Here is a 13,852-nt window from a genome sequence, read left to right as displayed (position 1 = left end):
ATTTTTGTTTAGGTTTTATATGTACTTTTGAATAAATAAAAAAGCATATATGACTACATTAATACCATAGAATTCCACTATAATTTATCTAGCTTAGTAACTAAGAGGTATTTTAGTTTAAAAAAAATATGAAATTTCGAGCAGACTAAAGACACACCCTACCTCGTTGAAATATTAGTTCAAAGGAAAGAAATGGTACCAAGTTCAATTATCTGTCTATTGTTGTCTGTCTGCTGCTTCCCGCTTGTCTCACGCTATTTATATCTTTATTACATAGTCATCTGGCCACTTTCTATATTCTCAACACCAATTAGTTATTAATAAAACATTCTACAATCATCTGCTTTTAACTCTTATTATGACAAAACTTAAAAATAATAAAGTATTCACTCACAAATATAAATTAATCACTAATATTTAAACCAAACAGTCTCGAAAGGGTTAACATGGGACAAAAGGAAGAAACAACAACTTTATCACCTAAACTTGAAACAAGGTTAATTTCAACCATTGGGTGATTGAAAACAAATACAATAGACTGACATAGACAGAACATTCAAGTTTTTCCTCATATAAAAAACTTTTTGGTAAAAGTTTTTTTTTAACTTGTTAATTAGATTTTCCTTTTTATTATTTTGATAAATTGCTATAATTGTTTGATTAAACTTAGATTTTTTGTGAGTATCCACATTCCCTTTAAATTGAAAGAATGAAGTCTGAAGCCATGATAAAGTAGAATATTTTTGTTTTTGATTTTTAAATGTTATGGACAGAAACTGGAAAAATGATGATAGTATTTATTAGATTTATGAAAAGCTTTTATAGGAATCTGACTTTTAAGCAATGTATCTGTTAATTTTACAAAACTTAATAATGCATAGTTTTTGGTATATTTAAAAATAACTCTTGCTACAGGATAGGTCGATTTGACCAAATTTGTGACCTCCAAGTGACTATCCGAGTTTCCATACTGTAACTTTTAATATGTTTTGTGTATCTCATGAAATTTGGCAAGCTTTCAGTAAACATTAAAAGTCTTTGTACACAAAAATAAGATTTTTTAATTAAGTATTTTTACTAAAGATTTGTCTGTGAATATATGGAGTCAGAGTGTTGACTGCTGCAAGTGCAAAATGATTTTCATGTTAAAATTCAAAATACTTTATCTGAAAATTCTGAAGTTTCATTTATATAATCTGTAAAACCTCCTAAATAAATATCAAACGTTTTTTTTTCAGTAAAACTTTTTTCTGTTAGTTTTCTATACTTTAACTCTATGAAATATATGAAATAAATCTAAATTAAGCTTTTTTTTTCTAGAAGACTGCAAATTGTAACATGAAACTACAATTATTTATCCTAAATAGCTTAAAGCTTCTAAATGTATACATCTGTTTGTACTTAATTTTATTGTTTTATTGCCTTTTATTGTTTTGTGTATACTAATAATCCAGCCACACAAGTTGTAAATTGCCCAACGGATGTGTAGCTCACATTATCGTATCAAATTACGTGACACATGAGCCACTTACAAGCATATCTCGTGAAGAATTTTTATTATTATTATTATTTTTCATTATCTTACCTAATCCAACCTAACAAGTTTCTAACTTTACATTTTAGTTACTTTTATGATAATAAATAAAGAATATACATGAAAAATAAGAAATATAGTACTTACCTAAGTCCTTGTTTTCTTGCTGTCTACTGTTGATGAAATTTAAGCCTACTTTTTTATACTAGTGGTACTACTACACTAAATACTTTTTATTTAATTAAATAATGCACCTAAGAAAATAGAATAATAACATTCACAAAGCAAACAATGTCCTATGACTACCATAATTTATCAGGCTTTCTAACTATGCAATAAGAGCCTTTAAAAACTCAGCCAAGCGTGTCAATGTGAATACCATGAGAAAAAGTTTCAAATTGAAAGCAAAATATACAAAGCATTGTACAGAAAACAATGTAATATAATATGTCATTTGATGGATTAAAGTTTTGGCTTTCTAGTAGTTATAAATAATATAGTATAAAACATCAGAGAAAACTATTAGCAATTTGTGAAAGAGAATATGTGACAGGTGGATGTTGCAAGTGTGTCTGATTTTCTGGATTATAACTCTGTAAACAAATAAAATTGAAGGCTATAAAAATTCTACTTTGACTTAGTAACATTTATATTATAATGAGTAACTTGCATTAAATTATGTACTTCTCAGAGGGGTGGTAATTAAGTTAAGATAGAAGACCTAGAGAACAAATATCACAATTACCGTTCTAGGGGAGACTTAGGATTTTTTTAAATATTTCTTCATAAAATTAAGAATTTAAAACTTGTATAATATTGCCAAAAGTGGTCTGTGTCCATTGATAATGACTGACATACAGACATATTTTCTTTATTTTTGAGACCCGATATGATCAATGCTGCGTGACGGAGGTATACACTTTACTGAGTGACCTTCTAGTTAAATATGTTTTGATGCCAAAGTTATTCATATACAATGATGATAAAGGATTTTAAATGAATTTTGAATGTAACTCTCTTAAAAAGTCTTCACCTACACACTTTTGACCCACCCATAGCGAGAGGGTTAAGTGGTTAAAGCTCATTTCACTTGCATATAGAATGTATGATGCACTTCAAAGTAGTTGGCTTACAAAACTTACCACAAATCAGTGTGTAGGTTTCAGTTTCATATTTGTGTTAGTTTATCTCTTCACCTGCTAAATGGAATTCACCATCTGATTTACCCCATAATGTTCATGTATGGGATGTTATGGAAACTACAACATTCATGTTTTCTATTCCACTATCCTTTAAAGAAGATCATTCTTTTACTCACTTCTTTTCCTATAGTTACTGTAGTATCTATCTGACATATTATTTTAAATCTGTATTAATGTTTTGTTTTGTTATTCATTTAGCTGTTCCTTCAAATTTTAATTTCACCTGAAGTGTTAGTGGGTAAAATTAACAATTCTGTATCTGCTGTTTTGTAATTTACATGTTTCCCTGTCAGTCTTTTTTCTTTTTATTTGTAATTGTATTTGTCTTGTGATAGATGTGTACCATAGATTTATATGCTCACATATTGTGATATCTACATAATAATATACTTGTTTGTGTGTGTTACAGAAATGATGTGCGCACATGCATACTTAGATAGTAAGGTGTGCATGTATTATCATAACAGACTATACTGAGTATTCATATAATACACTAGTAGAAACCCTCAAGACATTTGTGCTCAGATTAGTCTCTTTATTGCAACATTAATTCTTTAAATACAAGATTTGTAGAATAATACAAAATAATTCTAAGCACAGACACCTTATAAGCATGTGCAGTAAGAATTTTACCCAGAAAAACAATGCAAGTGCCTGCCTGTACCAGAGAGCTGGGAAGCTCAATGAACAAGTAACTACAACTGCTTCATGAATGAATGAATAAAAAAAACAGGTAGATGTAAATATTCTTTGTTAACCATTTAGTACAATAACATTAAAAGCATGAAGTTACCAAAAAGGTCTGATATTAGGTCCTAGAATAACAATACAAGTTTATTTATAGATAGTATTAAGTACAGTATAGTTTAGTCCTAACTTAGCTAATGTAAAAAACGTACACAGTTCATTTGATTTTTCTCTTTATCAAACTTAGGCTTAACATTAGTTAAGGTTCTATATAGTACAGCCTAAATACAAGTGGACTTGCACATTTCAGTGTATACAATTACATTTTGTTTGTATTATTCTACAAATCTTGTATTTAAAGAAATGCTGTTGCAATGAAGATACTAATTTGACAGTAAACGTTTTGTGGATCTCTACTAGTAAGTAATGAATTTTGTATTCATTTCCATTAGTGGTTGTGCTACCGCATCTTCTACTTTCACTCACCAACTATCAGAAACACTTCTCTATATTTTTCAGTTGGAAAATAGTATTGTTGCCAAACTAACATACTCATAAAACCAATAAACTCATAATTTTATAGAGCAAATTACTTTATTATTCAAGTAAATAAGTGCTGTTAAAAAAGAATTTTTTTTGTGTGAAATATTATATCCATCTTTTTGGTTTGATCAAATTGATTTACTTTTTCATTTGTTTAGATAGATAACAATAATTTAACTTTCTAGAGTCTATAAAGTTTAATTTTTCTAATGTATGTTTGGTTACAAAAAAAAATTATCAGCCTTGTTTGTTGAGAATTATTTTTATTCCCAATAAATTTTTTAAGAATGTAAGGGGGAAATATGTGAAAGAAAATATGGTAAATTCATTCATAAGTTTTACTAAAAATATATTTGGAAGTAGTTCTATAGATTAGTTGATTCACAGAATTGTAAAAAATCAAGGTTTTAAAACTAGTTGATGAAAGTCCAGCTTAGTAGTTCAACTTAGAAGAATATAGAAGTAACCTGTGAGCTAAACACTACTATTAGTAAACTCTGCCAGAAGTTCTTACCAAACAGTTCCCTGATAAAATTATTATTGTGGTGAATATTGCCTGTAATAACTAACAACAGATATCCTTAAAATGACAGTTTTCTTTTACCCAAATGTTCATTAACAGAGTAACTCTGTCTGTAGATATTATTGAAAGAATTCAGTCACTTCCTATAAACTCCTTCCCGAATATTGTGAATCTTAACTCATTATATATATTGATCTGGTGGAGACCACTAGATTTTTCTTTATCCTTCTACTCAGTAGTTTAGTAGCTCTTACTTATATTCTGATAAAACACAACCTTTATATCTGATGGTATACACATATGATGGTAATAGTGCAAATTACATGTATTTTCTGTGATTTCTCAAAAAGGTATTTTCCAATGGTTGATGACACTGAGAGCTATTTTCATTGTTATACATGCATATTTGTCTTTAACTAGTTTATAGAATATGTATATAAGTATCAGTAAGTATAATATAGTTATATCTTAGATCTGAAAGTAAGCCCTTATTTGAACTTGGATATGTTATCCTGTTAAATTCAGAAAATTAGTACAGTCTTCTGTCTGTGAAGTTAAGTGAAGAAAATGTGTTTAATTCTCTACTAAACCATTTAAAATAATCTTAAGCAAGCATTCGTATCACTGACAGTAGATTAGAGGTATTAACTGCAATAGTGACAATATTAAAAAAAAAAGTGATTTGTATGTTATTAGGGACAGTGTAACCAACAGTCATGGACTCAAAAGCAATTTAGAAAAATTACTTTCAAAATCTGATAGGTTAATTACACAAAAGGATTGTAGTTGGATGTCAGGATAAGAAAAACTCGAAAGAAAATTATACTAAAGTGTATTGTAGATTTGTCAAAAACAGTTACAGAAATGGGACTATCATTCTTTGCTTGTAACAATTAATTTGTGTCCCCTACACAAAAAAATAAGTGATGTTACTCTGTTATTTTGCCTTGATCTTTAAAATGAGTTTTGGTATGTTTGCAGACTTACAATGCTAGAAACCAGGTGTCGATACCTGCGGTGGGAAGAGCATAGCCCTTTGTGTAGCTTTGTGATTAACTACAAACAAAGTCTAAAAATGAGTTTTATAAAAAGCAAAAACAGAAAATTTTTCTATATATATAATACAATATATGGATACCACCAGTAGTCAAATTTGATTTCTGGTGTCTTTAGTTTTTTTCATTAGTTTTCCAGTTTTAAAGCATTTTTTACTGTGTTTGGTGTTTTATGCTTTATTGATGTGCCATGTACTATGATAAATCATGATGTATGTTTAGCTACAGTAACATTTTCTGCAAGGTCTCACTCTGTCAAACATTCTTTGTTTCTTATATTGTATTACTATTAAAGGGCCAATATGATTTGATGAAAACCTCCTCACTTGAAGAAATGATTGCAAAAGTACGAGACACAAGTATCATCCATTTAAACAGTTCAGAACACAGAGATGAGCTTAGAAAATATTTTAGCTGTTTTACATTAAAGAGGTAAGGGACTATTTTCAGTATATTGGAGTAGACTGTACTTAATTTAATCTTAAATGATAAACTTTAGGTACAAAATGATAAAAACCCTATAACCCAAGTGCTTTCAAAAGGTGGTCCTTTCTTCTTCAGGAGCAAACCATAGGTAAGTACACTAAAAACAGCGTGCTCAGTTTTAAACACTAAATATTAAGATAAAAACTATACTAACTACATGTACATACAATTGTATTCATGAACAAAAATAAGATTAAGTTTTGGTAAGTTACCAGAGATGTAAAATTAAACTGTCATTGAGAATATTTTGAGATACCTCGCAGGTGGAAGAGTACATGTTGAAGTGGTATAAATTTTATTATAAACCAAGTACTGTACTGCTACATACAAGTTGTAAACAAAGGATGCTAATCTTTCATAGAACTAAAAAAATTAAAATTGACATCATTATTTTCAGTGTAAAAAATGTTTTCAGCAATATATACTATGTATTTATATAGAAATATTTGATATTTAACTGGCATGTATTGGAAAACAAATGTTGTCCATATAATAATATAAGAGCATGTCTGTTTGTGTATGTGACTCCATATCTCCAAGGGGAAAGAACCTAGAGACCTGAAACTTTGCACCAATGCTAAGGGGATTTTTTGGGTGTGATCTTGGATATTATTTTTTAGATTTTACTCAAAAACAATTTGGTCAATTTTTTTTGCCCTTAAGCCCCATAATTCTACTTCCTGAAAGTCTATAGAAAAGTATCATGTTTTTTTTTCTAATTCTCACTTACGGAATGAACAATATGTGAAGGTTTGCTGCCAGATACACACTTTTTTTTCAACACAAACACAGGAAGAATAATACAAATCTGAGAATTTAAAAAAAGTTGAATTAAACTAAGTTTGGGAAATGGCAATATATAACAGGAAGAAAAATATGAATCAGATAATATTGGGGAATTTGGAGAATGAAAATAATTCAAATAAAACACAGGAAGTATAAAAAAAAAACGTATCTGAGAAGCTAAATTAAAACTGTTTGTTTTTAAAAAGAGTTGAATAAAGTCTGGGAAATGGCAACAGACAAATCAATTAAGATCGGCCCGGCATGGCCAGGTGGTTAGGGCGCTCGACTTGCAATCTGCGGGTTGTGGGTTCAAATCCCCGTCACATCAAACATGCTCACCCTTTCAGCCATGGGGGCATTATAATGTGACAGTCAATCCCACTATTCATTGGTAAAAGTATAGCCCAAGAGTTGGCGGTAGGTGGTGATGACTAGCTGCCTTCCCTCTAGTCTTACACTGCTAAATTAGGGATGGCTAGCGCAGATAGCCCTCGTATAGCTTTGCGCGAAATTCAAAAACCAAATCAGTTAAAGAATTGGCCCGTTGGGGTAGCTATAAAAATAATTAAAATAATGGAGGTGCTTGACTGGTACATTAAGGACTCTGTGAATCATGAGGGGACCTAAGAATCCCATGGTGGAACATGACTATTTGAGCTAAAACAAAGTTTACAAAAGTATTGTATATTATAATATGGCAGTGCTTTTAAAAAAAACATTTCTCTCTCTCTGTACCAATATTACACAGAATACATATATTATTGAAACATACTGTACTGACAAATGCTTGACAGAAACACAAAATCAACAGATGAAAATCAATAACTACCAGGTAGCAACAGGCAAAGAACAATAATTACCATTACAGAATTCAAGAAAGCAAACACAATTGTATGCTTTGCAAGTATTTCATTTATTATTGTCTGTTTCTCAGTTCTTTAATTATGGAGTTTTCCCAAGTACTGATGGTTTCAAATATTAATTAAATAATGAGAACATATACCAAATTTACCAAATAAAAAACAATATATATTTCAGTTTTGCTAGCTACATACCATTACTTACATATTCATAACATAACCAAATATATTACAAAATGTCAACAATATATAACCAATTATATTACAAAATGTCAACAATATATAACCAAATATACCTAATACACAGTAACTATAAATACATACAAAGTACACGTTATGTATATAATCAACAATTATTAAACACTAGCATAAAATAACTACTAATTTCATTCTTCCATAACTAGTACAGGATATATCTTGATATTCAGATAATTTTTGTAAATTTCCATGCAGGTGTTTTGCACATTAGTTGCAACATTCTTAATCAGAGAAGCTTCCTCTGAAAGTTTAAATAGGAAATGTATATAAAAAAAAAGTAAAAAATTAGTTTATATAATAGATCAATAGGAATTGCAAATATTATAGATATTTTTACGGTATGATGCATGAAAAAAATTGTAAGAATGTGGCTATTTTGTAAGTATGTTGTGTGTCCAAGTGGCATATATTTTCATGGTTCTCTGTAATTGCTGTTATGTTTAGTAATAATTGAAACTGGTCAGAAATCTAACATATAGTCATTATGATCAGAAGTATTTTTTTTGTATTTTGTTTCTTTAAAGTGTGCAGCTGAATGAGAGTGGAAAACAGAACTATGCTTTCAAACCTTTAGCAGCTGGACTGGTATCATTACGTTCACACCAGGATTTCAAGTAAGCTTGCTTAATAGTTTTGTACATTTTAATGTTACATTTTCCATTTAAGGAAAACTAGCTTTATACTTTTAACCATCACACACTAAGATTCTTCTGGTGTAAACTTGGACTGATATAAAAACATTTCTGAAATCTTCTAAATTGTCAGAAACAGTATGTGTAACATATAAAAAAATTTGGTGAAAATAGTACAATTTATCTTAGTACTTATAAATAACATTTTAACACAAGTATCACAATATTAGATGGCCTTGCAATGAGTTGGAAATTGGCTTAACATTTTTTTCCAGTCCTTTTTAATATTGTACACTAACACAGACCTGCAAAACATGTGGGGTCAAATTATTGCAACAGTACTTCTTTAAATACAGGATTTTTAGAATAATACTAAAGTATTCTAATTGCATAAACCAAAATCTATAAGTCCACTTATCTTAGGCCTGATATAATTTAAGCTTTTATTAAGTATGGCCCATATTTGATAAAGAGATAAATTAACACTGTAACTTGTGTTTGTTTTTTTGCCTTAGTTTGGTTAGGGCTACATTATACCATACTGAATACTATCAGTAAGTAAACTTATAATGTTATTCTACAACATGATATTAAACTTTTTTTAAAAACATTGATAAGTTTTTAATATGTTGTTGAACAGAATGTCAACTAACATATATTTGCATATTCTTTTTTTTACACCGATTGAAATGAAGTGCAAACACATTTTCGCGACGGACTAAAACTGAGTATTATTACAATAGATTATTAAAATTTTGTACCATTCTAAAAACATTGTGCTTGTATGAAATTTTCTGGTTTGGTCTGTTTATTAATGTAATAGAGTTTAGAGGGCTTGACCATTCATTTACATATAAAAGAGCATGTGCAAATCAGATATAATATCCATTACAAGTAATTGTTTATGAATTTCAGGTATTTATTGTAGGTGTAAGAGTTAGCGTAAAAGTTTTCAAAAATCAACATAAATCAGGAGTTTTGATATATTTTTAAATTCTAAATCCTTTTTATTTTGTTTAACAGTATTGTTTATCTAGTTCTCATCATAAGACATGCAGTTATTCCATATTAAAAAGGATTGATAATTTTATTTCTAATGATATATATTCACTTGAACTTAAAAAAAAAATCTCTTAACCCACACAGAAATAATGTTTGAAGCTTTCCATTGAACCTAAAAGGTTTCAAAAAACCTACAATATTAGATATTAGTTATTCAATACTGTGTGGAATGCTACCTATTACCTTACGAACAATGCTTAACACTTCTGATTCAAAATGATAAAAACCCTATAACCTGAGGGCTTTCAAAAGGTGGAGCTTTCTTCTTCATGGGTAAACTGGGAATGGTAGTGTGATTGAATGAGTAATACATAAAAGGAGTTGAGTGACGTCACGAAGGTTTACTATATTTTTCCATGTATTGTCGTGTCTCATTTCTGGTAAAATGTAGCTGGTGACAGGAGCGTTACGTAAAAAGCTGTTAGGGATATTTTGCTTTAGAATTGGCTAAAAATATATATATATAAACTATACTTAAGTAAAATAAAGGTGGCACCTGGAAACTGATTGAAAAAGAGATGTTAAGCTAACCAATTTATACGATAAATAAATAAATAGCAAGTTTCGGGAAAGTTAGGGTTCATACTACATGAAAGAAATAAGTAAAGTATAAAAATTATTTTTCTGACAGAAATGAAACTATTGATTGGAGATCATTGATTCCAGGATCTAGATTAATCCCAATAGGTTGAACAGTATCAAGACTTCTTGAACCTACGTGTTTTTCTGACATCATGAATAACACTTCTGAATAAAACCCTTTGTTAATCACATTGTAATTTAATACTGTGTAGAATTATAGTTATTACCTTATTAATAATGCTTAACATTTCTGATTAAACCTTTGTTCATCATGTTGTTAGAGGATTTTTTACAATTTCATTGAATGCATTTATAAATAGCAATTTGCACAAACCTTTCTAGTTTTGCACTGAACAAACTTTGGTAATAACACAAACATTAGGGATTACTATAAGTAGATTATCAAGAATTATAGAATCAACATTTATAATTCTCCTTTTACTATCCATAATTATAAGTTGAAAATGTTCATACAAAACTGGAATAGTATTGTCTTTCTTGGGTGAAGAATCTGCTAATCACTGTGTTACTAACACACACACATCAAATACAGGGCATAAGAACATGTTTTTTAAGCAGATATTTTAACCTTCACAATTTCAAATAGAAATAAAGTACAAGTTTTTATAATAACTTCATAATCCACATTAATTTATTTTTATCATACTTCAGAAGTAAATCAAATAATTAAGAAAATACTGTAGTATAGTATATATAAATCTTAATCATGTTTTTTATCTCCCTAGGTCAGCAGTTAGCCAAGTAATTATGGAGGGAGGGCATGCAAGCATAAATGGTTTCATTACTGGTGCTTTTCTTGGATGTAAAGTAGGATTTTCCTATCTTCCAAGGGATTGGGTTACTGGATTGAAACATAAACAAGTTGCTTGGCTAAATGAAAAAGTCAATGCTTTGCTAGACATAATGGGCTTACCTTAAAGGAAGAAAAATGTAAATGACAGAATTAATAGCAAATAATTTAAGATGTATATTGTTCCAGAGGGCTATTGTGTTTGATGTTTATTAGAATTTTTTTAAAGTGTTTCCTAGCTTCTGCAATCAGTTTTGATAATTGAATCATATAGAAGAATATACTTTAGAAAATATTATTTAAAAGTGAATAGATATATTTATTTTGTTTATATTTTTAAAATTTACTTGAAATGAATTTTTAGACAAAGCATTTGTATAAAATATACATAAAATAACTGCTTTAGTAACTAAAACAGAATTTATGACATTCAAGATTGATAAGTCAGGTTAACGTGATAAACTGCCCAAATAAGACAATGCTGTGTCTAGAAATTCAGATTTCAAAATTTTAATGTTATACTGAAAGATACAGCCATGTCATGTTCTTTTAAAATGAAAGTTTTAAGTCTTCTTGTGTATTTTTTAACTTAAAATTTAACTGTTTGTTTTCTGTCATCATGAATTTGAATTTTGATTGGTTAAAATTAACCCAGATGAAATTATTTTGTTTCAACTCAGTGGTTTAATGGAAACAATTCCATTCAAATAACTTGACAATGCCTAAGTGTTAAATTTTTTAACAGGTTCATACTTTATTTTATACTTTTGCTTCCTCAAAATGGTGGGAAAGGTTCTCCTACAAATATAGATAATTGTTTGAAACTTAATAGCAAAAATAAGTAAATTATTGTTTATAACCCAGTCATAAAACACTATTTTCTAATCAGTTGTTTTAATTTTTCATAGATTTAGTTAGTAAACATGATGAAATAAAACTTATTATAGTTACTTCAGTGGGATATACTAATTGGAATATAGCTGGTGGCATTTGATCCCTTCAGAATTAGTAATTTTGAAACAAAGGTTTGCATGTTTAAATATATGAAAAGCTATGTTTATGTTTCCAATCTTTGATCAACATATATCCATAAAGTTTAATATAAACATTTACTTGCAAAGCCACTTGTACTGTTTTTCTCTAAACACAGTTATGGTTGAGGCATTTCTTTTCTCTGCTTTCATTGAAAACATTTTCTTTTACTTCCTTTTAGACAAACCACTGCCGGTTTTTAGAAAGTCTAAAGACTTTATCTACCATTCTATGGCAAGACTGATTCTACACATTTTGCAAAAATAAAAAAAAAGGAGCCAAAAACAAAAGTAACGTAGCACTTGATCTCTTTGCCTTAAATGCTGAAGCTTTATCACTAGTAACTTCTTGCTCATGTGTAATTGAAATAATTTCACAGCAATTGTTTTGAGCCAGATAGTATGAAATGTTGCTAAATCTTGTTACATGTAATGTTTGATTTGCAAAATTTAATGTTCTGCTAGATTGATTAAACACCTGAAAACACGTTTTTATCTATTCCCATTATTGTATGTTTTATACAATCTTTTAAACATTGAGTGAAACATCTTAAACGTTTGTTTCGTTAAATTAAAAAATTGCACTGTCATTGTGCATCTTTTGTTAAAAATAATTGGTAACTCAAGTGGAAGCTATAATAAGTGACAAAGATTACGAAAATCATATTACTTTGTGGGTTTTATACGTCACCAAGAAAGCAATAGTTTGAATAACATTTTAAATGCTAATACTTCTGTATGTATTAATTACTAAAGATATGATAATCTTATTGATATCAACACCATATTTTTCTAAACATATGTAACATTTTTATTTTTCTAATAAAATCTTATGAATCGAATTGTTTTTTACTTCATGAACAACTAGTTAGGACAGAAAAAATGTTGAGCAAACATGAATTAAAACCTATAATAATTACTGACCTGTACTTGAGGAAGGTAAATGATATATATTCAAATAACAAATCAAACTTAGAAGAGTGGTATTTTCAGGTCAAAATGACAATAGTTAACAAGATATCTACTACAAAGTATTAGGTCATCAAGAAATTAATGTCGCCTTTTGGAACACTTTCATTATCCCCCCCCAAAAAAAACATACATCATGCATAATAGTTAAACAAACCACCTAAACGTCACATTAGTGTAGCCTACATAATGTGTAAAGCTTAGTATACTCTAATCCTTTATAGTGATGGCACACAACGAGAGACATTCAGCATGTAATGCTGTTTGAATATAAGAAGGGAAACAATGATTCTGTAGCCACAAAGAAGTTTATGGAAATGTTTTGAATGTTCAAGTGTCAACAATGGTTCAGGTGACTTTAGCCTTAAAAACTGTGATGGGAGGGGCTGACATTTTGGAATTGATATTGATGCTCTGAAGACTGTTACATATTACAATTTTGAATGGTCTGAAACCGAGCTAAATGATACTTTAACTTTAGTAGTTAAATTGTACTTTGGATTTAGCAGTTAAGTAAAAGCCAATATATAGTCAATTCATGATATTTGCTAAAAAGATTAATACACACACACAACAATACAATTTACAATAAGTTATTACACACAATGATTTACATACAAAAATTTTACAAATTTTCAAGCAATATAAAGTATTCTTTCTTGTCTGGAACTTCCTTGATATCTTATCGAGGGTTCAAGATGAGTGAGTTAATTACGAGTTGATGTAGGTATGATTTTCTTAATGGGAAACTAGCTAGCTTTGTCCTTTGTTATTCACCAGCCACACACGCCGAGTTTTCCACCATGAAGTTATATAATGTTGTAAAAATAC

General features: G+C 29.1%; 1 protein-coding gene across 3 annotated transcripts in view; it reads left to right on the top strand.

Moving 5' to 3' along the window:
* The window catches only part of LOC106467938, a 34,128-nt gene extending 21,893 nt beyond the window's left edge, over positions 1-12,235 (top strand). For all 3 annotated transcript variants that reach the window (XM_022396168.1, XM_022396166.1, XM_022396167.1), the window contains exons 8-10: positions 5,840-5,976; positions 8,459-8,548; positions 10,957-12,235. In XM_022396168.1, coding sequence (XP_022251876.1) covers positions 5,840-5,976; positions 8,459-8,548; positions 10,957-11,149 — 420 coding nt within the window. In that variant the 3' untranslated portion in view covers positions 11,150-12,235. The remainder of the gene's footprint in view (positions 1-5,839; positions 5,977-8,458; positions 8,549-10,956) is intronic.
* Positions 12,236-13,852: the final 1,617 nt, after the last annotated feature.

Source organism: Limulus polyphemus, unplaced genomic scaffold (assembly GCF_000517525.1).
Source record: "Limulus polyphemus unplaced genomic scaffold, Limulus_polyphemus-2.1.2 Scaffold2803, whole genome shotgun sequence".
In the NCBI taxonomy this organism is placed as follows: domain Eukaryota; kingdom Metazoa; phylum Arthropoda; class Merostomata; order Xiphosura; family Limulidae; genus Limulus; species Limulus polyphemus.
This window is presented reverse-complemented; position numbering and strand designations above follow the sequence as displayed.